The following is a 25,665-nucleotide window of genomic DNA, read 5'->3' as shown; positions in this document are numbered from 1 at the left end:
GTCCAAGTTGAAAATGTCTAAATCCAGACTATATGAATGTAGGAGGGGCCAGCATTGTGATATACTGATCACACAGACATGCCAACATAACAGTAGGACACCTTAGAGGCCACTGCTGTGAACTTCACATAGAGTGTACCAGAAGTACATTTCACCATATACCCCTTAACATTTATGCTGAGCCCTCCAAAACTCCCCTAGACTTACTAGACCCACCTGGCTGCAGGTGTAGGGTTTTGGTGAGTTTCAGTGGGCTAACACTTTCCACTATAAATGTAGTGGCCTATGTCCTCCTCTCTATGGTTCACTAGCCCACTCACCGGGCGACTTAAGACACCTGTGTGATGCTCTACTAGGCTTTCTCATACCAATTACTGCTGTTCTAGAGACAGGTATGTACTCGTTCATTCAAATCTTTGTGGTTTGGGAAGGGGGCTGGTATCTGTCTCCTCCCCCTCCCCCAGTGCTCTGGTATATCCCACTCCTCTTCCTTTCCATTTCTTTTCTGCTCTTCCTTCTCAGTTTGTTTTCTACATCTTGTCTACTTTCTTACTATCCAGTCCTCAATTTCCCATTCTTTGTATCTACCTACAGCTTGCCATCTCTTTCCCTCACCACTTCTAGCATCTCATTAACGCTATCCTCTTCCCACAGTCCAGCATGTGCCCTTTTTTCTTTATCCCCTCCTTCCATCCAGTATGTGCTCCTCTCTCTCTCTCTTCTCCCTACTTCCCTTCAGCGTCTGTTCCCCTCTCTCCCCTCTCCACTTCGATCCAGCGTCTGCTCCTTCCTCTCTCTCCACTTCCCTTCATTGGCTGCTCCTTTCTCTCTCCTCCCCACTTTCTTCCAGCTTCTGTTCCCCTCTCTCTCGCTCTCCTCTCCACTTCCATGCAGCGTCTGTTCCCTCCGCTCTCCTCCCCATTTTCCTTCAGTGTCTGTTTCTCTTTCCCCTCCCCTTCTCTTTCCCCTTCCCTTCAGCACCATTCAATCTCTTCCCCTCATCGAGCCATCTCCCTTCCTTCCCGTCACTTTCATGGGCACTTTTCAGAAACAAAGTTGTCTTTCTCCAAGTGGCACGGATGTCACAGCCTTCTCACAAGTTGTGCGTGACTGCCCCCGAAACTTCTCCTATGACACAACTTCCTGTTTCTGCCTGGGCGGCTCAGTCAGAAAAGTTTTGGGTCAGTTGTGCACAACTTATGAGAAGGTTGTAGCATCTGGGCCGCTTAGAGAGAGAAAACTCTGAAAAGCAAAGCTGAGAGGAAGGGTGGGACATGGCCCGATGAGTGGAAGAGATGTCTGGACCACAGCAATTGGGAGGAAGGGGGCTGCTGGACCACATGATCACAAAGAAGGCTGCTGACCAGGAGGGGTGGGAAGGGAGGCAATGTGCGGCAGATACTTTACTGTCAGTACAAGGCCATTCACTGCTCCACAGGGTGGTGAATGGCCTTGTCCCCGTATCCATGGCTACCAGTCTTTTTTTTACCCCATTCCTGTGGTAACTATTGAAGGCATGCTTATATTTACTACAAGTTGAATGCATTGCCAATAATGTGATTATATTACACTATCAGCAATGTACTAAGAGGCTATGGAAGTTAAAAAGAGCCTTCCCAAACCCATGCATGACCCTCCAATCTACCCCCCCAATCCTGAACACCCATATATAATAAAATACCCCATTCCCTATCCCTGCTGAAATCTCTAATAAACCTCCTCAAACCCCTGCCTGGTACTTACCAGGGCTTTCCCTGGTGGTTAGTGGGGGCAGGTGAAATCTCTTGACACTCCTGTCCCATCAGTACCTGGATTCAGAATGGCATCCCTGACCCCTAGTGGTAATCTCTTTGTACTACCACTAAGGGTCAAGCTGCCAAATAAAAGCATGCAGAAACCTACCTGCAGCAATAAAAGCACAGAGTAACTTACTGTGTGAACTACTAGATGTTCACACCTGTAACTGGCTTACCTTTCACCTTCCCCCCCCTTCTTATTCCATAGCAAGCACACAGCACACGAGTTAGCCTTTGGCTTGCTAAATGTCATAGCTGTGCAGTAAACTGTTACTGTGTGCTTATTTGCGTGGTAGTTATTTACCACACTTTCGTAAATCCTGTAGGCCCCTTAAATGCAGGCTGTGCAGACATAGTAGCTCAGACACATTAGTTGGACAGTGTGAGGTAACTAATTTTATACGTGCCCATACTGCATTTGTATCACAGATAAATAAAGGACTTCAGTTATCAGTGCTGTTTTCCAAAAATGCTTTCTAGTTACTACAATCATTAAATAAAATAATTGCATGACTGGAAGGAAAAAAATAAATATTCTAAATAGTCTATAACAAAAAAAAAAAAACCATGGAGGATTTTGTTCCGAAAACAAGATTTTTATGTTTCTTGTTCTTCCGTGATGCCCACTGTTTGAACACTTTTTGGCATGTTATAATCATGAACTCTTTTGGCACTGTAAACAAATGAATACTACATTTTGGCATTTGTTGAGGAATTCAGATCTTGCCAAACTCCATTTTCCAATGAAATACTTATGTTGTAATTCCTGGAGTATTCTCTGCCATCTTTCTTGTACCCCGCATTGAACACTCTTGGTAACTCCTATACGGGTAATAAGTCATAAATGTAATGTACACTTAGCTCACCTAGTTGCATGCTGAAATTTTGGAAAATTTGTGATCTGTGCTTATGTGATTGTAGAAACTAGATATTTATTTAAAACTTTGTGCCATCTTTCTTTTCTCCCATTCAAAAATAGTTTATCCTGCATCGGTATATCAACTTTGAATAAACATAAACATATTTATGAGAATGCAAATCTCGTACCTTTTCTGCACCTTATCTGTTATGCATTAACTTATGACGAGTTGCCTGGATTATACAGAATCTTGACTGCCCTTCTGTTAACCCTGTGCTGTTTTATTTAATACGGAAGAAGTGGAGTTTAAAATGACTTTGGTTCAACCTTTTCAAATGCTAAATATGCAATATTTATCATTGTTGATCTCGTCATGTTATAAATAGCTAACACCCTCAACTGGACTTGTGAAGTGGATGCGTTATGACATTCAATGCAACACTAGGCAGTTTTACTTCAGAGAATCAGTCCACCGCTGAATTATTTTCCTCTCCAATGTTTACCCTCCTGTCAACTGGTGACATACTGGGCTGTGTCTTATTCCTATAAGAAACATATTCAATAGAGAGATGGCAGATTGCTTCACTTAACAAACAAGGCAAATATTTCAAATTACATGTATGAAATTCGGGACATTTTCCCAGACAACATGCATTTAGAAATCAAGGTATACAGTACAGTAAATTCTTCCTGGAGATTTTTGAATTTGTTTCCTTCCTACTGACTATTCTTTTTTCATAAACTGTGGCCAAACCACATCCCAAAATAGTTATTTTATTTAAAAAAAACCTTTTAGGCCCTCTTTTACTAAGGTGCGCTAACCGATTAGCGCGCGCTAAATGCTAATGCATGCATGTTAGTCTATGGATGCGTTAGCATTTAGCGTGCGCTAATCAGTTAGCGCACCTTAGTAAAAGAGGGGGTTAGTCTTCTTAAAACCTAATTGAATTACAAAAAAACATACATAGTACACTTGCAAAGAAACCCTCTTTTACAAAACTGTAGTGCGATTTTTAGCGCCGGTCATGGCGATAACAGCTCTGATGCTCATAGAATTCTTAAAGTTCAATAATTTTTTATTAGGTTTTCATTTAAAGTACAAAAAGTAACAACAAGAAGGGAACTAATACAGAGGTGCAGTATGGCAGAATAATCGCACAATGTCTGTCATATAATGAAACATAATAAATTGCAATTCAGAGAGAATATCAAATCATGAAATAACCCACAATATTTTATATATGACTCAGCTCAGACATGAGGGGAGAAAGAAACATCTAGTAACGGTCACCAGGTGGTGCGTTCAAATGAATGCAAGAATCTGTTCTTGGAGGCAGCGACCCGTTCATACTTGGCTGTGACACAAACCATATTCCACCACATGGAGATCGTGGTCCAGAACATGATGGCCGAGGATTACAATAGCAGGTGTGATTGGTGTATCAATAAAAAAGTATCCACATATGGTTTTCCAAACTGAGTGCCAAAAAGGTTGTATCAGTGAACAAGAAAAGAGTTGATGCAGGAAAGTACCCTTATCAGTCTTACAAGACCAGCATAGTCCAGATTCATCAGATTTAAAGTGAGACAGTTTGTGTGGAGTCCAAATGGCTCTGTGTAACACAGAAAAGATGGTCTGTTTCAAAGATGATGAGCAAGAAGAACGCAATGAGGAGTGCCATACTCTTCTCCAAGTGTCTTGCGTAAGTGAAAGTTGGAGGTCAAATTCCCAAGTTTGTTCAGTACCGATAGGGTGATTATACTTCGCAGTTTGCAACCATTTGTACCATTGAGATGCACACCCTTTTGTTGCATGTAATTTAGTGCATAAGGGCAATAGACTAGGTGGTTCTGAAGACAGAGGTGAGGTTCGCATGGAGAAAGATATACAATGAATCAACTGTATCCAGCGAAAGTGCTGTGCCTGATGAAGATGATATCTGTGTTGTAGTTGAGAGAAGGCCATCCAAGACGAATCTTCTTGAAGATCTTGCACAGTCCATATGCCTGCATTCTGCCACTCAGGCCAAGAAATGAGAGCATTATTGATCTTGAAAGCAGTGTTATTCCAGATGGGGGTCTGTAGCGAAGAAGCCCACGGGTGATCAAGATTTCTCCACAAGGCAAACAGCTGTTTTAGCGCTATGGAGGATTGGATTGGTCAATCTGGGCATATGTTGATAGGGTAATAGATTCAATGGTTGGTTCAGTTGGCAAGAGGATTCCCATGTAAGCCATATCGGCGAATATTCAGTAGATATAGGCATGTACCAATGAGAGGTCTGTTGCAAAATGAAAGCAGCATGGTATGAACGAAAATCAGGGAAGTTTACGCCTCCGTTATCTCTATTAGCTTTCAATTTGGCCATCGCTATTCTTGGTGGTTTGGAACTCCACAGGAAAAGAGCAAGAGATTTCATATAAGGAGTCAGGAAAGAAAATAGGAATCATATTCAAAAAATAGTTAACCTTGGGAACAATCATCATTTTGATGGTACTAAGGCGACCCCACCAAGTAAGACGTAAGGGTGACCATCGCATTGTCAATTCCTTGACCATAGCCATCATTTTGGTGGCATTAAGGGAGATGGTTTCTTCAATAGTTGATGCAAAGTAGATACCTAAATATTTCAGGACATCATCAGCCCAGGCAAAACAGTAATGCTGTAAATCATATTTGACCTCAGGATGGTTTAAAGGCATAACTTCAGATTTTGATAAATTTAGTTTATAACCAGATACCATAGAATATGCGTTGATAACTTCCAAGATTGGTGGAAGTGAGTCAGACGTTGAGTAGAGTAAAATGTCGTCAGCATAAGCCGAGTATTTAACAAGAACTCAGTCTATTTCCACTCCCATAATGGCAGGATTTTGATTAATGTAGAGAAGGAGCGGCTCCAGGGCGATGTTAAAGAGCAGGGGTGATAGTGGGCACCCCTGACGAGTACCTCTGCTAGGATGAAAGAAAGTTGACAGTTGGTTATTGATGAGGATTCTGGTAGAGGGAGCAGTATATAAGACTTTTATCATATCAATGGCTTAGGCTGAGAAGCCAAAGCATTGCAAGGTGCAAAATAAGAAAGGCCATTCGACCCTATCGAAGGCCTTCTCAGCGTCTAAACCTATAGCCAGGTAAGGTCTGTCCAAACGTGCAATACGCTGAAGTACGTTAAAGAACAGTCTAGTGTTATCATGAGATAGACGTCCCTGCATGAAGCCGGTCTGTTCCAATGATATCAGGCGAGGGAGAAGAATCTGTAATCTTCCGGCTAAAACTTTCGCGTAGAGTTTAGCGTCCACGTTTATCATAGATAATGGACGATAGCTTTGAACTTGTTGCTTATCTTTACCAGGTTTAGGAAGAACCACAATCAGAGCTTCTGTGAAAGATCCAGTGATTTCTCGAGATTGAATAAGGTGAGCAAAGAGATCACGAAGTAGTGGAAGAAAAAAAGGCTGAAAAGTAATATAGAATTCCACTGGAAAACCATCTGGGCCAGGTGTTTTTCCTTTGGCCATACTTAACAAGGCTTTAGCAATGTCGTCAGTGGATATTGGTAAGCAAAAGCTCTCATTATCAGTGTCTGTGAGAGTAGGATAAGTAATCTCATCAAGAAAATTTTCAATGTGCGAAGTTGATGGTAGTTGAGTAGTATAAAGTTCTTGATAATAATCATGAAATCTCAATAGGACGTCTGATGTAGAAGTGAGTATAACATCATGTTCTGACTTGATGGAAGTTATAAATGTCCTTTCAGATCTAGATTTCAAGTGGTTTGCAAGTAAGTGTCCCGAATTATCATGTTCAGCATAGTAGGTTGCTTCCTTCATAAACAAGGTCCTCCCAGCAGAGGTAGCTAATAAAGCATTATATTGCAGCCTGAGCATTTCTAGTTGACAAAGAATAGTCATGTTGGATGTATCGGTAGTGAAGAGTACCTCAAGAGAGGATATCTGAGATTCCATTTTTGAACGAAGTAATGTGAGTTCTTTAGATTTTTTGGCCTTGTAAGCAATTATGACTCCACGAAGGTAAGCCTTGAGGGCGTCCCAAAAGTTGATCCAACTGGTTTGGGTAATCGGATTGAATTCAATGAACTCTTTAATATATTTGTTCAAATACTCTACAAAAGCCGGATCTTCCAGGGTGTGGTATCAAATCTCCAACAGGGCTTCGGAGCGGCTGAATTTAGTAGATTGAGCTCAATGCTGATCAAGGTATGATCTGATACTAGGATGGAATGAATGTTAGTGTAAGTCACTTCAGGGAGTAAAGTAGCAGATACTAGGAAATAGTCGATTCTTGAAAGAGAATTATGTGGTGATGAGTAAAAAGAGAAAGCAAGTGTATCTGGATGTGCAATTCTCCACGGGTCACGAAGATTGAGTTGTTGAATGACGTCTAAGAGGGCCGTCCATGCTTTAGTTGGTTTGTGTGAGGCTGATGACTGCCTATCCATAACAGGATCCAGAGCGATATTGAAATCACCTTTGACCAGTAGAGGTGTTCCGCCTAGTGCAGTGAGAGAGTCAGCCAGACCATGGAAGAACTCAGGGCAATCCTTGTTGGGGCCATATACATTGAAAATAGCTAAAGAGGATTGGCGAAAGGAGATTGTCACTCTCACCCAACGCCCTTCAGTGTCACAAGCCTGATCAATCACCAATAAGTCAGGATGTTTCTTTATAAGGATGAGGACCCCATTTTTTTTGTCGTGAGCAGGGGAAAAGAAGAGGCTTCCATCGCATCTAGGTGCGTTTCCTGTAAAAGTACAACGTCAGGGCGTAACTGGGATACATATTGAATTATCTTAATTTTTTTCAAGGGGTTATTCATATCTTTCACGTTAAGAGATACACATTTGAGAGGCATGTAAGCAGGAAAGAAAATAAGAAATACAACATTGTGCAAAAAAGTATAAAAATGACAGCACCTCCATATATAGGAAAAACCCTACGTTGAATGAAAAGCATTCAACTGAGGGGGTAGACCAACGGGTCAGTGAGTGAAGAAAGAACAGCAGGCAAGAACGAGCCTCGTCAGAACACTGCAAGTAGTAAGCAATTATGAAAATACACCAAACTAGGAAAATCAAGATATGAGCCACATGGTGGGAAGCAGTGCAGTGACATTTATGCAGGGTACAGCAAGTCAGAGGAGGGGAGACAGCCTACAGTGAAGTAGGAGAAAGAAAGGTATTCAGTTTCTGCATGGTTTACACATGATTTGACAAACCAATCAGTGATAATAGATACAGATGAGAAAGCTAAAAAAATCAAAGAGAAGTGAGGGGAAAGAAAGATGCAACACAATCTAGCTGGCAAGTGTCTCATATAGAGAAAAAGAAAGAGCCAATATGTTTGAGAAAACGAGATAAAAGTGGGAAGGGAGAAAAAGAAAGATTAGCAGTCAAGCACTACAGCTAGACAGGTATAGTTATTATGAAGAACAGTACAGCAAATTATTGACTTAGCAAGTAGCATCAGTTGTGTTGAAGGATATACATTCCAAGTAATCTCTAAGTAAATGATAGTCAGTTAGAAAGGTACATCAAACAAGGAGAATCGTGTTCTGATTCAGTTCTAGAGAAAGATTGCCACAGCACTTGTGCAGGTTATTGTAAAAGTTAGGGCTGCAGTTAACAAGTCAAGTAGCATCAATTGTGCTAGGAGAGACAGATTCCAGATAATCCCCGAGTAAGTTAGGATCCGTGAAGTCTTTGGTGCGATTTTGTAGAGTGACCCTCATACGAGCTGGGTAGTACATCCCGAAGCGGGCGTTGAGAGCCTTCAGCCGGGGTCGGTATTCAAGTAGTTGTTTTCTCAAGCGCGCTGAATTCTTGCTCAAATCAGGAACAAACATCAAGATTTTACCTTCGTATTTTAGAGGGGCTTTCATTTTAGCCTTCTGCATAATTTCAATGGTTTGGTTAAAACGAAGTGACTGGCCTAGGAAAGTTCTCACGTGGCACACGCTGCGAATTGACGCGGTGAGCTGATTCTATCTCCAGCGGTTGTGTGAAAGTAATATCTATCCAAACAAGTAAGTTTTCCTGAAGAAATTTAATTAAGTTCTGACCTTCCCGTCCTTCCGATAGGCCGAGGATTCTAAAATTCCGTTTTCGGGCTCTGTCATTTGCTTCATCCAGGTCCTTTTCTAATTGCACCATGCGCTTAAAATGGCGCTGGAGATCTTTAACGTTCTTCATGTCAAGCGATTCAACCCGGGTGCGAAAGTGCAGAATGTCAGTTTTCATAATTGAAACATCCTGTTTAATTTCATCTATTCCGGAATTAGTTTCAGAGAGCATGTCTTTTAAGGCATGCATTTCATCTAGAAGCACAGTCAAAGACACGTCTTCCGGCTTTGAGGCCTGCGCTTTAGCGGGAGACGGGGGATCGATTTTCGTGCACTTACCGCCTTTAGTAGCAGACATTGTTTCCGATCAAAACGATCTAGGCACTAGACTCGTTTACACAGGGCAAACTATAAACGTGGCAGTTGGCAGAAAAGTGGTGTAAACTCAGTTATGAAGCAGGATTCTGACGGAGCTCAAATTCAAGCTGCCATTTCGTCCAAGGCTCACTAGCGCCCCCCCTCATAGAATTCTTATGTTGCAGCTGCTGCTAAAAAAAAACACGTTACGGTTTGGTAAAAGAGAGGGAGGGTAACTGTTCTTACCCTCCTTAACTTGTCCCTTTCTTTGAGAACTAAATTCAGAACAATCCCTTAACAAAAAGGGCATTTTTAAAAGTTTTTTTAAACTAGGTAATATTGCAACCCAATCACAGAGTACCTCACAGAGCATTTCACAAACATGGACCCGCTACTTGTGGTATATGAAAAATAGAGAGCGGAAAGAATAGAGAGAATGTGCTAAATGTGCCAAAATGACATTGTAGAACTAGATAAATTTACTCCCTCTTTTACTAAGCCATAATAGAGATTTCTACTATGGCCTGGGACGTTAAATGCTCCAATGCTGCTCCGACGCTCATGGAATTCCTATGAGTGTTGGAGCAGTGTTGGAGCATTTAGCACCCTGGGCCACGGTAGAAACCTGTATCGCGGCTCGGTAAAAGAAGGTCTTAATTTCCTTTTAAAATAATTTTTCCAACAACCGCTTGAACTTTCCTTTGTTTAACAAATTAATCCCCCCTCCCCGTTTTTTACAAAACCGCATAAGAAGTTTTTAGCGCTGGATGGCGCGCTGAATGCTCTGTACGGCTCTGACGAACTTTATGACCAAAGGAGCAGCGAAGAGCATTTAGTGCGCTACCTGGCACTAAAAACCTTTTGCATGGGTTTGTAAAAGGGGAGGCAATAGATAACTCGTATGTTTTGCCCAGTTTTGAGTGATGCACCAAAGATATTCTCTGTGATTCCACTGCACAGGAGCCCCAGAAAGTCTTTTGAAAATTTCTGTACTTCTCCCTCCCTATTTGCGGGGGTTAGGGGCAGAGCCAGCCTGCGAATAGGGAAAATTCACAAATAACTTTTGCAGCTCTGACCCACCCCTGGACCTTACCTGGTGGTTTATCAGTGACGCAGGGCAGGAACGTTCTTCCTCCCCTCCTGCCCCATGCAGAGCCATGCTGTGAGTTCCCGTGGTCTCACGAGACTACAACAGGAACTCCCATTGTGGTCTCATGAGACTACAGGAACTCAAAGCACGGCCCTGCATGGGGCAGGAGGGGAGGAAGATCGCTCCTGCCCCACATCACCGCTAGACAACCAGGTAAGGTCCATGCTCCTGGGGCGGCTGCTCGCCTCCTCCACCTCCGATCACCTCCTCCTCCTCTAATCGCCCCCCCCTGCCTCTGATCGGCTTCTCCTCCTCTGATAGCCCCTCTCCTCCTCTGATCGCCCCTCTCCTCCTCCGATCGCCTCCCTCCTCCTCCAATCACCTCCCTCCTCACCCCGATCCAAGTTCTGGGGCCGTTTTTTTTCGATGCGAGCTGCCAACGAGCAATTCGCAGGGGGGGTAGGGCCTGGGGAAAAAAATTGTGAATAATCGAAACCGCAAACATCAAAACCGCGAATAGGGAGAAGGAAGTATACTACAGTGGAACACCATCAATAAGCACATCATTAATGTGCTTGATTGCATTATATGCAGTAATAACCTGCCTCCCAAAATTATCAAAATAATTTATAGAACTTGATAATATGCAATAGGCTGTACTGGAAATAACTTCCTTTCCAGTCCAAGTATGACAGAAGTAAGACGTATTTCTGCTCATTCAAATGTCCCGAGTTACAGATGCCCGACTTAAGTATGACTCGTACTTAAGAACATGGTTGTGGCTTCATTTCCAGTGGCATAGACTCCTACACTTCTGCAGCACGTTCAGGAATGATGCATGGCCACATAAAGAACAGTGTGTGGTTGTGCATACTGTTCCTTAGAGGGAGCACTGGTAGATACAGTTGATCCTTTTGTCAGATGCGAGCAGAGGTAAGCAGCAAGAATCTTAAAATCAACAAGTTCTGAGTTACACACAAATCTGACTTAAGAACAGCTTTAAAAACGAAACTCGTTCTTAACCCGGGGACTGCCTGTACTTTTATTTTTTTGTTTTGCAAATGTGTTTTGATACAGAATTGAACCTTATCTTGTAAATTATTGTTGCAGAAATACTGTATATTATCTCTTGTCAATACATACAGTGCTTTTTTGTTTTAATTGCTATTCCAGTTATAATGCTCCATTTGCATGTGGTTACATAACATTCACTCCCAACCACCATGTACTAACAGTGCTCCACTGTACCTGTCACTGCATATTCACAATAACCCCAATTCTTTAAACATCTGAGCTACATAAATAGATTAATTTCTTTTTCTGGTATATGGAAGAAACAGACATTTTTTCTGACAAATATCCTTTTGAAATATTTTATCATATGAGGAAACAATGAAATCTTTAAGTATCATGTGATGCACAGGGAGGGTCCTCCCTCTGTATCCCGGGATACAAGGGCGAAGAGTCTAAGGCCTTGATTTGCTTGACTGAGGCCCAATCAGGGCCTTTGCACCAGGGAGGGAAAGGCCTGCCATTTTGAATTGTCTGACCTAAGCGCGGGACAAAATGAGCTTCCCTCCTGTTCCAACTTCTCTAAAAAGGTACGAGATGGGGGGTTTGGAGGGTGGGAGTGAGGGTTCAGAGGACCTCTGGTGGCAGGAGTAGTGGGCATCCCTCCTGCCCTTTTTTATGGGGGAAAGGGGAAAAGGAGGGGATGTTGGGGGGGGGGGGCATCTGGTACGGGAGTGGGCCTTCAGTGGCAGTAGGGAGCGGGTATCCCTCCTATCAATTGTCCTTTGCTGGGGGGGATTCGGTATGGCAGGAGGAAGTGGGCATTCATCCTGCTGTTTTTGCTGGCACAGGGGGTGGGGGTGCTATTTTCTAATTGGGTAGATATTGTGCATGTGTAATATGCACAGCATCTGTGCCCATTAATAAAAAGGTTAGACAGGTAAGTGACTGGTCTTGACCAGTCGCTTTTTTTTGGATCGTTAAAAGCGATCACTTTTTTAGTGCATAGGGAAGCCATGTTAGAGCATCAATCGCGCTGCTAGTTTATATGGCATTTTAATATTAATCAATTTATTTACATGGTCGGATCAGGGAATGAGCAAACGTGCAGAAAACCAGGCGGTGAGCCATTTTCTGCATCAGGTCAGCAAATGCGATCGTCGCTAAAGGTTTAGCGACAATCATTGGCTTTAGTGCATCTGGGCCTCAGAGTCTTTTGCTATTGATTAATGAGCGTTTCGTAACCTATGCTCTTTCATGTTTCCCTTCCAGATCCCTATTTCTGCACTTGTTTCATTTGTGGAAGCTCTGGAAGTTGGCTACAGTAAACATAAAAATCCCTATCACAATTTGATGCACGCAGCAGATGTTACACAGACTGTTCATTATCTCTTGCTGAAGTCGGGGGTAGCGGTGAGTACAGTCTACACCCTGCATTTAGAGGATCTCCTCATGAAGTGTATACAGAGTAAAAATAAACATGTCCCAAAGACTGCTTTGAGCACAAAGCCACCAAAGAGTGCATGTTATTTTCAGTTGTGCACGCTTATTTCCCACATCAGATTCTGTGAAATATTTGGCCTCACAGTACAATTTTGCATGTAGCTTTACATGTGCAGAATTATCTTCAAAGAATACTAAGAGTGGCTGCATTGATAAATTATGAAATACAGTTCATTAAGGGGCATGTTTACTAAAGGGCATAGAGCCCTAACATGTATTTAACATGCAGGAAAATGCTTACCCCAAAATGCATTCAAGTGTTTTGCAGCTATTTTCCCTTTCCCACACGCAAACCATGCGTTATTTATTTTCATTTCAATATTTTTGGAGGGGATGTGTCATGGGTGGGGAATGTAAACCTCTAAGATATATCAAGTCATTCAATTTTCCATATCATTCAAAAACATTTAGTTCATTGATTGACCTTAAACATTTAATTCATTCATTAGAGATTATGCATCCAAAACCTCAGATAAACCTTTCCTCCACCCCAAAGGAAAGGTATATCTGAGGTTTTGGATGCATAATCTCTAAAGAATGAATTAAATGTTTAAGGTCAATCAATGAACTAAGGGCTCCTTTTATCAAGCTGTGGTAGGTGGTTAATGCGCGGAATACTGCGCGTTCAACCGCCTGCCGCGCTAGCCGCTAACGCCTCCATTGACAAGGCGTTAGTTTTTTGGTGTGCCGCGGGGGTTAGCGTGTGATGAAATGTCCGACACGCTAACCCCCGTAGCTTGATAAAAGGAGCCCTAAATGTTTTTGAATGATATGGATAATTGAATGACTTGATATATCTTAGAGGTGTACATTCTTACAACTTATATTGATTACTCTAAGAAAAAAATAAATATCTTGATATCATTTTGGCAATTAACTATGGGTGGGGAATGGGCATGAAAGCTGTATTTGGTTAGCACATTTGCAATTGCGTTGACTAAGAGGGAAAAATTATTTAAATATGTCTAACTGAAATCCATGCATAGTAACATAGTAGATGACGGCAGATAAAGACCCGGATGGTCCATCCAGTCTGCCCAACCTGATTCAATTTAAATTTTTTTTTTTTAAATTTTTTCTTCTTAGCTATTTCTGGGCAAGAATCCAAAGCTTTACCCGGTACTGTGCTTGGGTTCCAACTGCCGAAATCTCTGTTAAGACTTACTCCAGCCCATCTACACCCTCCCAGCCATTGAAGCCCTTCCCTGCCCATCCTCCACCAAACGGCCATACACAGACACAGACCGTGCAAGTCTGGCCTAGTTCAATATTTAATATTATTTTCTGATTCTAAATCTTCTGTGTGAGAAAAACTTAATTTTTCTCAATTGGTGTGGTAATTGACCACACCATTAAATCCAATTGAAAAAATGATTAATTAAAGTTGCACACAGAATTCTGCGTGGCATCTAGTGATACCTAAGTCAAGGGGCCTACCTGTGCCTATCCGCAAAGTAGGCATGGGTAGGGGCAGAGAATAGGTGTGGTTGGACATCATTAGACATCTATGGTAGGCACCGGTAAATTAGGCCAGGAAAGGGCACCACATGGTTGATTGACAACTGCATCGAGTGGTGCCTAGGAGTTAGGCGCTTTATATAGAACCAGGTCCTTGGCGTCTAACTGTTGTGGAACCACACCAACCAAGTTAGGTGCCCAACTTTCAATTAGCTCCAATTAGTGCCAATTGAGAGGCGTTGAGTGCCGATTATTGGTAATGATTTAGCCTATTGCTTAACTAAGTTAGGCACCTACATTGGCTAGGCGTGCTAATATAGGTGCACATTATAGAATTTGGGAGTCAGTTCTCAGCAAGAGACAGCCTACACTATAGAATTGCTCCTATAAACAGGATGAGGTCAATCCAGAGGGCATCTACCAAAATGGTCAGTTGTGTTCATTTAAGATTTAACACTACCCCCTCCCCTTTTTACAAAACCGCAGAAGCGTTTTTTAGCGCAGGCCGGCGCACTGAATGCTCTGTACTGCTCCCAATGCTCATAGAAATGAGCTCGGGAGCAGTGCAGAGCATTCAGCATGCCAGCCGGCACTAAAAACGCTTCTACAGTTTTGTAAAAAAGTGTGTGTGGGGATTACGTTTTTAGGGACTAGACTATATCAGATTTTAAAGGCACATCGGTTTTGTTTTTGTATTTTGAAAAATGCAGGATTAAATATATTTCTCTTTCCAGTACTGTATGGGCTCATAATTTGGCCTTTTTGGGTTTTTCCATTTCAGTTTTCATATGCATATTTCTGTTTTCCGTTTATGGCCCCTTATTTTGTGTTAAGCAAATGTCTATCCATGCTCAGCACTTGTACCCTAAATAAAGGATTCTGCTATATGTATGTACAGGACCTAGAGTTCTGCTCTTTTTAAAGAACAGCAGAAACCTCTAGTGACTTTACCAATAATGGAACCTGCTGAACTTTTGAATTTAGAAGATTCTCACAACTTCCAGATCGGAGGGCTGGCTATCTGACATCTGATTGATATAGGTAGGAGGAGATGCCATTTGGGAGAGAAACTGAGCTGGAACAAATACCAAAACCAGGGCCTTGTCTTTGACTCCTGATATCCTTGGTCACTGCACCACTTACATTAAGGGAAGCAGGTCTTTGCTCACCTAGTCATTGCACAACTACGAACTTGCCTCTGAGCTGGTTTAAAATCCAGTGGGAAAATATTTTCCTATATACATGTACTCCCTTTATAAATGCTGGCATTTAGCCACTGAATTACTTAAAAACAAAACAAAACAAACCAACCCTATAATATGTATGTGTGAGAAAATTTCCTTAATTGGAAAATTCAAAAGAAAATATTAATTAGACTAACTAAGATGGCGGCCTGAACGCTATCGGGCTTTTTTTGTAATCTATGGTTAAAAGGAAATCTAAGACCTGGGTATTCCCATCGGAACCCCGGTTGCAAGAAAATTTACCTGGCCCGACGGGAGGTGGAGGCGGGTCGGAAGGACCTCATACCTCATTCGAGGAAACCAGCTTATCGCCGGAAGAGCGCAGGAACGTGGTTCAGCCACCCCCTCAGCCCATATCGTTGGATATGGAGAGTGAGGGGAGTTTAGCAGCTGCCTCTGAGAGCTGTGAACACGAGCAGGAGGAAGATCGAGCAGTGAGGAAGGTTTCAGCAGCTTCTGTTCCAACATCACTGTCACAGGGAACTTTTGAAAACCCTAGGCCTTCACAGATAGACCACTCAACTCTCCTTATGCTGGTTCAAATAATATGAATTTAATAATCAAATATCAATAGCTTACAGAAACAAATCACACAGCATACAGAGTGACAGAGTACACACCAGACTGGCCAGGCTGATGGAGAACCTCCGATGAGTTCTGAAACCATGATTCAGGGAGCTTTCTTTTATATGATTCTGGCAGCTCTGGCCCACGTTGGTGCATGTTACATTTCACACTTTCATTGGTTAATCATATTCATTATCTCATATATTAAGCTATGGGTTGGTTAACATAAATTGAGTGATTCTGTGTCACGCCTCTTTCCATATGCTTCTCCCTCATTTCCCCGTAAATGTCCCGTTAATATACCAAGTTCCTCTTTCGAGCACCTGGGCCTAACGGCTTTTCAGCTCTGTGGTTAGCCTTCTTGTATACTTATGTCCGTGGTTCTTTTTTCCTCTGGTGAAAGTTATCATGTTGCTTATCTTTCCTCTAGTGAAAGTTATCTTGTTGCTTATGTTTTTCATCAGAGTTATTTTTCTTTATAATCACACTCTCTGTTTCTAGGAAAAAGCAGAAATCTTTCAGAGTTCAAGGCTGCTCTCAGAGTTGACAATTTCTAGTCAGAGAGCCTATTTGCTTTTTCAGCAACCATTTTAGGTCTTAGCTATACTGGCCTTGCTTTGGCCTGCTACTGCTGTGACAGGGAAATTCTTGGGGGTCTTCACCTGAGCTTACAGAACTTTCCCCTCCCCCTTCTCACCTTGGATATGGTAGAAGAGGTGTAGAAATCACCGCTGGGAAAATTACCTACAGGTACTGTGGAACTCAAAGATATGGAATTTAAATGTTCTTTGACCCCATTGCTTAAACCACCGGTCATTGATTTAAACTCAATTTAGGAATCTATTTCCAATTTACAACTATCCCTGGAAACTCAAATGCAATTGTTAACAACCAATTGTTCTGGGGTACTTTCTGAGACATTAAAACTACAGCAAAGAGTGGACAAATTAGAAAAAAAGGGTTGGATCAAGAAAAAAAGTGTGAGGTTTTGGGAGCACAAAATCAACTCCTAATTAAGGAAAATTGAAATAATTTTTTTTTTAGATTCAAACAGTTTTTATTGATGCAAATATCATCAAATACAACAAATACAACATCAAAGCACACCAATAATGCATCAACTATCAAAAAATTAGAATGTACCCAGATATTTCTAGAATAACACAAAAAAAGAGGAAACAATTTTTGCTTTTGAGACCTCAGGTCTTAAAATTGGGTGCAACTTTTGTATTAAGATTCCCATGCAAGTGTTTGGTTAATTTTAAAGGAATTAGATATATTTTCTATGAGTCCACACAGTTATCTAGATTTATTGTAGACAATTCAGTGGTGATAGCGAGTACCCCTATCAATAGACAAGTGTAACGCTCCCAATTGGGAATTTTGGGTCCAATTCAGGCTGTCTTTCGTTTTTTCCTTATTTTAATTATGATGAAGTAACAATATCTGACTAATTGTAAAACTCCTCCATTTATTGTGGACTAATGTATAGTAGAAACACATTATATTTTCCTTTGTATTGTGTTAAGAAAATAATTCCTGTGATACTGCTATTTTCAATATAATTTGTGATCATAAAAAAGTTGAAATTCAAAAAAGAAACAAAATAAAATATTAATTAAGTTTCTTTGCTGCTTCTGAAAGGATATAGATAGGGTAGAGCCTGTATTAGGACAATTTTCAAAGGAATTTACAAAAGTAGTAATTAGCTGGATAAATTCCTTAGGCTAAAAACTTCCCTTCATTTAATTTGCAAACATGTATTTGTACCAGTGGATTCTCTACTCTAGCTCAAATTTTTAAAAGGAAATTTCATTTGAGACTGCTTCACCACAGGCACAGTAAGATACAGACATATGTACAGACCCATGCATGCATTCTCACTCTTCAGATAAGGTATCAGGTCAAAAGCGCGCCGGGACAAAGGCGCGCGCAGACAACTGAGCGCAACGTGGAGGCGCGCGCCGAAGAAAATGACTGTTTTAAAGGGCTCTGATGGGGGATGTGGGGGGGGGGAACCCCCCACTTTACTTTATACAGATCGCGCCGCGTTTTGGGGGCGTTGTGAGGGGTTTGGGGGGTTGTAACCCCCCACATTTTACTGAAAACTTCACTTTTTCCCTAAAAAACAGGGAAACAGTTAAGTTTCCAGTATAATGAGGACGGTTACAACCCCCCACACCCCCACAACGCCGCCGCGATCTGTATTAAGTAAAGTGTGGGGGGGTTCCCCAACAAAACCCCTCGTCGGAGCCCCTTTTTCTTTGGCGCGCGCTTCCATCGTGCGCTCAGTTGTCGGCGCGCGCCTTTGTCTTCCGCGGTTTTGTCTATGAACCTCAGATAAACATATATTGTCACTCTTTAGTCACACACATGCACATATACACACTCACTTCTGCTATCTGCTGTTCTTGCACTCATTCAGTCAATGTTTTCCCCAACCTAGTCCCCTAATAGCTTGCACATTTGCTGGCAGCTTTTTTTCTTAGTCTATAACAGCAAACTCCTCACATATTACCCCATTCCTCTTACATTCCCAGAGATACTACGTTACCCAGTTCCAGACTGGAGATATTTTGGTTAGTCCTGGTTTTGAACTTACATGTGTGGGCTTTGCACTGCCCAATCGTGCCCGTTGAAATGTGTTGCAAATCCCATAATGCACCAAGAAGGGGTGGGCAGAGGGCTAAACTCTGAAAAATATCCAGACACTTTAGGCAGCCTTCTAGCTTCAAGACAGTTAGTTTACACATTTGTTGAATCCTGAAGAAAATTAGACAATTAGCAGCCCTAGCTCCTGAGTACTGAGCATATGTGACAGGGCCTCCCTAAATACGGTGATGGGACAAAAGCGCGCGAGACTTCAGCGTGCTGACATTGCAGCACCGACAATTCGGCGCAAGACCCCAGTGCGCCGCCGAAAAAGTTACTTTTAAAGAGCTCCGATGGGGAGTGCGGGGGGAACCTCCCACTTTACTTCATACCCTTCGCGATGCCGTTGGGGGTGTGTGGTGGGTGCAACCCACCACATTATAGAGAAAACTTAACTTTTCCTAAAAAAATCAGGAAAAAGTTAAGTTTACTCTATAATAAAGGGTTTCACCCCCCCCCAACACCCCCCAATGGTAGCACGAAGAGTATGGAGTAAACTGGGGAGGTTCCCCACTCACATCCCGTATCGGAGCTCTTTAAAAGTAATATTTTAGGCGGCACGCTGGGGTCTTGCGCTGAATTGTCTGCGCTGCAATGTCAGCATGCTGAAGTCTCGCAGGCGAATGACTATTAACCCTAAATACTCATATCTGGACTGTAGGCCCATGTCTATTTTATTTATTAGAATTTATTTACTGCCTTTTAAAAAAAAAAAAAAAAAAATTCACCCAAGGCATTGTACAAGAAGATTAATCTGGATCTAGGCTAAAAGCCTACCTTTTTTGAGGCTTATTTTAATGCCTAACTTCTACTCACTGGAAAAGTATGCATCTCTGTTTTAATTATTCCCCTGTAAGCAATTGTCCTGTTTGTCTGTTTTTGATTAGATTGTAAACTCTATCAAGCAGGGATTGTCTCTTACATGTTTAGGGCCTAATTCTGTATAGAACGCCCAGACTCAGCAGCCGCTGAAGCGGCTTTTGAGAATCGCACACAGGCGTCCTATAGAGAATCGTGTCTGTGCTAACGGACAGACGCCTAACCCTACCTAACCACTCCAATTCTCTAACCATGTCACAGGTGCTGTGCAGAGAATTGCGCTGCCACTGAGCTGATCACAGCAAGGGAATCTCCCTGCCGCGATCAGCTAAGCAGCAGTGCCAGGGAACCCCACCTCAAGTTGGCCGGCAGGAGAGAAGCCCATGTTTCATTTCCTCGTTTTAGTGAAAGTGTTCCTGTAGAAATAAGCACCTTTATAGGATATGGTGTTGGAATTATGACTTTAGAAATTTCAGAGCACTGAAATATAAGCAAACCTAGCTGCAGGAAAAAAAAGCGCACTGCCTGAATTTATTCAGCGCAAGGAATGGGCAGAGTGTATGTCAGAGAGAGAGAGTAGTTGTTTTCAATAAAAGGCAGCTCTAGTTTTATGTTAACTGTCTTCTCCCTACATTACCCTTTTATTTTTCGGCAAAAATAGAGCGCAGGTACAAACACTTGAGAAAAATGAGTAAAGAGGTCCTCAGAAAACATTGCCTTGATTGCAGTATTCTTTAATATAGATAAATGTACAATGATGAGCAACGCTACAGACCAGATGTTTGTATTGTAGCAATCCCTCTTGAATAATTTAACTGGAGACTGTTTTCATGGGAAAGAGTGATATTTGAGTGATATTTGAGGTGTTTATCTTTGTCCTTTTGAGGAAGAGAATATGTTGTGGTTCAATGTGACTTAACTTTACAGACTAGTCTTTTTTTGTAAGTGAAGAATGAAACAAAGCTATTGAAACAGCTGCATCTGCGGTAGGTTTTCTATATAAAACTGTTTATATTTGTTCATCGTTTACTGAAGTATCAGCAGCTAGGAATGCACATGGAAAACATTTTTGTTTCTTGTTCAGCAGGGTCAGTTCTAGGGATTCTAGTGCCCTTTGTAACCTATCAGTCAGTGCACCTCCCCCCCCCACACACACACATCCGTCCATCAATTCTCCTCTCTCTTCCCTCTAGCAACCCCTCCCTCGAGGGTTAGTACCTTCTCTGGGGAAACTGGGGGGGCCTGGGGGGTGGGTCAAGGGTTCTGGATTTTCCAAACGGAAAATTTGGAAACCCTAGTTTTTATACTGAAATTGTCCAAAATGAATAGTTAGGACAAGCGCCCCACCGTATAGGGGGCAGTGGCGACAAAATGGTCGATGCCATTGCCTAGGGGGGGGGAAGGAAAGGGAGGTTGGGAGGGGGAGGGGGGAAATCGAGGTAGGGAGAAATAGGGCCAGGAAGGGCCAGGGATGTAAGAATGGGGGGGCGGGGTGAGCAGTGGGAGGCGACCCGAACTGTAGCGGAGGCCGCAGTTCGGCCCTCGCCATGGGAGCGTCGCGGCGGTTTCACTATCCCGGGTTGTGATGGAAAGAATCCTTGTGGGGTCATAGGCACAGCATACAGATAAGGAAGAACACTGAGTTGCTGTTGTTGATAGCAAAAGATGTGGCGACGTATAGCCTTGCAGAAGCAAGTGAAGTAAGCACTCAGAGGCTTGCTTGTCTCCCGGCTTGGACGGCGGGGAGGCCGTGTGACATGACTTCAACAACCGACAGGTGGAGGGCCCCTCCTTGAACGGGATGGGGAGAAGGCGGGGCAGCTTGAACGGCTCTCCCACGAGAACAACGGTGGCCCAGCCAGAGATGCTGGGCAGGACACGGATCAGTTGATGGGTATAAGGACTGAGATGCAGCAATATGATGTTGTGGCTATGGTATATATATGGTATATCCAAGTTTCCAAGTTTATTCAATATTTGATTAATCGCTTATTTAACATTCTAAGCGATGTACATAGCATAATAATAAACATATGTTAATAAAGGGAGACTGACAATTTAATTAAAAAAAAAAAACCTTAAGACAAACATGGGATACAAAGGGAAAGGAGAAGGGAAAGAAATACAATTTTGAGAAGGTTAAAGAAAACATATATGGTAAACAACATTAGGAAGGAAAAACGAAGGGAGGCAAGAGTAGTAAATATAATGAGATCTATAAAAACTTTAGTCAGATCGTACGTTCTGGTTATCTCAGCTGTCAAATGCATCTTTAAAAAGAAAGCATTTGAGCTTACTTTTAAATCTAACCAAATCTAATTCTTCTCGAATATTGATTGGAAGTACGGTAAATTCCAGGTTTGAGGTGCTGTGATGGAAAAGATTGAATTTCGCCGTGTATTTATAATTTTTAAAGAAGGAACTGTCAGAAGATGTTGATCAATAGATCTAAGCAATCTAATTGGAGTATAGGGGATCAAAACTCTGTAAATAAAAGAAGGAGATTTACATAGAAGACTTTTAAAGACTAATAAGTTTAATTTGTAGGTTATTCGACAGGGAGCCAATGTGCTTCCCTGAGTAATGGAGTAACATGATCAAATTTTTTTGCTTTTTTTATGAGTTTTATAGAAGCATTTTGTATGATCTGTAAACGACGGATTTCTTTTAAAGCAATACCTTTGAACAACGCGTTACAATAGTCAATTTTCGAAATTACCAAAGAATGAATTAAAATATATCAGAGATCTCAAAGTCCCTCCTTGAGGGCCACAATCCAATCGGGTTTTCAGGATTTCCCCAATGAATATGCATTGAAAGCAGTGCATGCACATAGATCTCATGCATATTCATTGGGAAATCCTGAAAACCCGACTGGATTGCGGCCCTCAAGGAGGGACTTTGAGACCCCTGGTATATATGTATATATATATGTATATAAAATGCTCAGGTGAATGAATATGATGATATACATTGGTATCTAAATTGTGCATGGTGAAAGTTTTGTATGTTGGTATTTGCTGTTTGTAGATGATGTTGTAGTAGGGCATTTACAGCTGCGGCCATTAATGAATCCACATGTTGTCGAAGAACAGCGTGTCTGTAATACTTGCAAGGTATTGAGAGTGGGTGGGAGGCAACAAGTGCCGAGTGCCAATTTTGATTTTCCTGAAGTGAAACGTCCAACTTTTGAATGACACAAAACCATGGTCATGAACGTTTGGCATCATTTTCAAAAATATGGCCACACAGACATCCCTGCAAAACAGAGGAGTAACCTAGCCAGCTATCGCTGGGGGATTAGGGAAGGGCCATGCCTTAATCCCTCCAGCGCTGCTCAATTAGACAAACCTTTGTAGCTTGGACATGACTGAAACAGGTCTAGATAAAAACATCCTGCTTTTTAGACACGGATGTTTCTTCCCATTCAAAAATCCCTGTTGGATGCTCTTTTTTTTTTTTGGACCCTTCCTAGTCCCGTCCCAAACATGCCCACTACACGCTCCTTTGCTATTTGGACAAACTGCAGCGTGAAAACGTCCAAAATCTGACTTTCCAAAATCTGGATTTGTATGTTTTAGCAGACAAGATTGTTGGGTTTTTTTTGGCTTTTTAAGATGTCCATCAGCTTTGAAAATGAGCACCTATGTCATTTTAGTACATGATTATAGAAAGTGGTTAGGCTTGTTATATGGAGTGTACACTTATCCATGTGAATGACAGTATTCTACAAATTTAAGTACTCAAATGGTATTTAAATAGGTGACTTGTTATGGAATGAGGGGCTATATGTCCTAGCGATCTGTATCACATTCTGGATCCATATCTGCCTAAACATATTGATCTTCGTGAATGAAAAAACAAATTGGAATTACCTTTACAGAAAATAACTAGTGTTACAGTTGCCTGTAGCTGTGTTTTTCCCATCACAGAACTCAACTGTCAGAATTTTCTCTCCTGTTCTGTGTGCTGTGATGGATTACCTGTCGTTTAGACAACAGCTGAAGGCTGCTTGTTTGAGCAGTCATCCATTGAAATGGCAGCATTTTATTATATTATTCTGTTTCTGATGCTTTAATATTATATATGTAGTACTGTAATCCCCTGTGGCCAGTTATTACTTGGATTTGTGAATATAAATGTAGCTAAATAATTAAATAAACTACACCTTATTGCAGTATTTTTTTATTGTATAAGTCAAACCACAAAGAAATCTTCAGTGCCATTTTCCTGAAATGTTATGACTATCATTATTATTTTATACCTATATACTGGCTTTTTGTTTAGAAGAAACTTTTCAATCCAAAGTGGTGTCATAAGTCAAATAGCAATAAAAGATACGCATCCCTAAAATATAAATCCTACACCCCACCCCCTACTCAGGGCCAGCTCAAAGTAACATGGTTCCCTGAGTCAGTTTATGCACTGGCACCCCCACAACCCTACAGTCTGGTATCTTTCTCCCCCCCCTCTTCCTGAACCAGGTGAGGCACTGCTCAGGGCACTAGTGACAACACTGGGATTTTGGCACCCTTTATTACATTACATTACATTTCTAGACTGCAAAAGCTTTCGGATCGATGCGGTTTTCAAAAGATAGAAAACTGGCCATTCCCAGCGATCTACAGATTAGGCATTAACCATTTTTAATTCTCTAAAAATCTTATAAATAGTATCGATTTGAATAATTTTTTGAAATGTATATAAGAGCAGGACCTTGTGAATAAAGAACATAATTCCCTATCGTAGGCACTGTTGGAACTTCTTGTGAGTACAACCTGGAACCGGAAGGAAAACAAATAAAGATGTAGTGCATAATGGGTGATTCGCTTTGAACAAAGTAAATTGTTTTAATAGATATTCAGGCGCCTGACAATATACGGTTTTATAACAGAATATCCCCAATTTTAACAGCACACGGGCTTCAAATGGGAGCAAATGGAGCTCTCTATAATAAGATGTAATGTGGTCTGATTTCCTCAGATCGAAGATCAAACAAACTGCTACATTCTGTATTCTTCATAATTTACGCATGTTTGTACAGTGTCTGGCAAGGTGGGCTGAGTTACAGTAGTCTAAGGTGCTGAGTATTGGGGAATCAACAAGAGTTCTGAATGCCGTGAGTTCAAAATATGCCTTAATAGTACGTAACTTCCACAAAATTTAAAAAAAACACACTTTAACCAACGCCGAGGTAAATGCTTTTATTTACAGGTTTTTGTCTAAATATACTCCCAGGATTTTGATTTCTGATTCAATGGGGTAAGTAATCCCACCATGTATTAGCTCTTTGTCGACCATCTAGTTTGAAGGGGGGGCAAAGAAAAACTTGGTTTTATCTGAATTGAGCTTCAATTTATAATCTCTCATCCAGTTACTCATGGTAAACATAATCTCTTGGATTATATTTAAAGAGGTATTGAAATTTGCAGGAATAGGTAAAACAATCGTTATGTCATCTGCATAACTAATGATCTTCAAATTAAAGGATGCGAGTTTCTTACCCAGAGATGCCAAATAAATGTTAAAAATCACTGGGGAGAGCGGCACCCCCTGTGGAACACCACACGGGTTACTCCAAATTTGAGAGAGTACCCTTGAAAAATACTTGGGGCCTCTTCTATTAAACTGCACTAGCAGTTTTTAGCGCAAAAAGTCACGCTGAATGGCCCATGCTGCTCCCGACGCTCATAGAGTTCCTATGAGCGTCGGTAGCAGCGCGGGCCATTCAGCGCAGCTCTCTGCGCTAGAAACTGCTATTGCAGTTTCTTAAAAGAGGGGGTTGGTATGTACGGAGTGTCAGAAAATCCTGAAACCACCGCAGTACTTTGCCCAAAATTCCCATGGCATCAAGACAGTCAAGTAGAATATCCTGATCAACCAAGTCGAAAGCACTACTGAGATCGAACTGCAATAATAAAGCTCCCATTCCTCTACTGAATGGTGTATACAGGTAATTCATGAGAAAATTTATTAATGTTTCAGTGCTATATGTAGAGCGAAAACCTGATTGGGAAGCGTGAAGCAACAAGTCTGTAATAATTGACCGCAGAAATTGAATTTTTGGGGTTTTTAACAAGTGGTGTAATTATTATGTGAGCTTTTCCTTTTGAAAATTCTCCCTTACTTAACATGAAAATCAACCAATTATAAAGGTCTTTCTGAAAAGTGAAACTTTAAGTCATCATAATATTTGGTGAACAAGGATCCAACCTTCAGGATGATTG

The 25,665-nt window shown here is 41.6% G+C and overlaps 1 protein-coding gene across 6 annotated transcripts in view; it reads left to right on the top strand.

The window, feature by feature from the left end:
- PDE1C (phosphodiesterase 1C) overlaps positions 1-25,665 on the top strand; it is a 758,662-nt gene that overhangs the window by 539,110 nt on the left and 193,887 nt on the right. For all 6 annotated transcript variants that reach the window (XM_033930571.1, XM_033930573.1, XM_033930572.1 and 3 more), the window contains one exon: positions 12,468-12,608. In XM_033930571.1, the coding sequence (XP_033786462.1) occupies positions 12,468-12,608 (141 nt within the window). The remainder of the gene's footprint in view (positions 1-12,467; positions 12,609-25,665) is intronic.

Source organism: Geotrypetes seraphini, chromosome 2 (genome assembly GCF_902459505.1).
Source record: "Geotrypetes seraphini chromosome 2, aGeoSer1.1, whole genome shotgun sequence".
Lineage (NCBI taxonomy): Eukaryota > Metazoa > Chordata > Amphibia > Gymnophiona > Dermophiidae > Geotrypetes > Geotrypetes seraphini.
The sequence above is the reverse complement of the archived record's forward strand: the minus strand, read 5'-3'. Positions and strand labels throughout refer to the sequence as shown.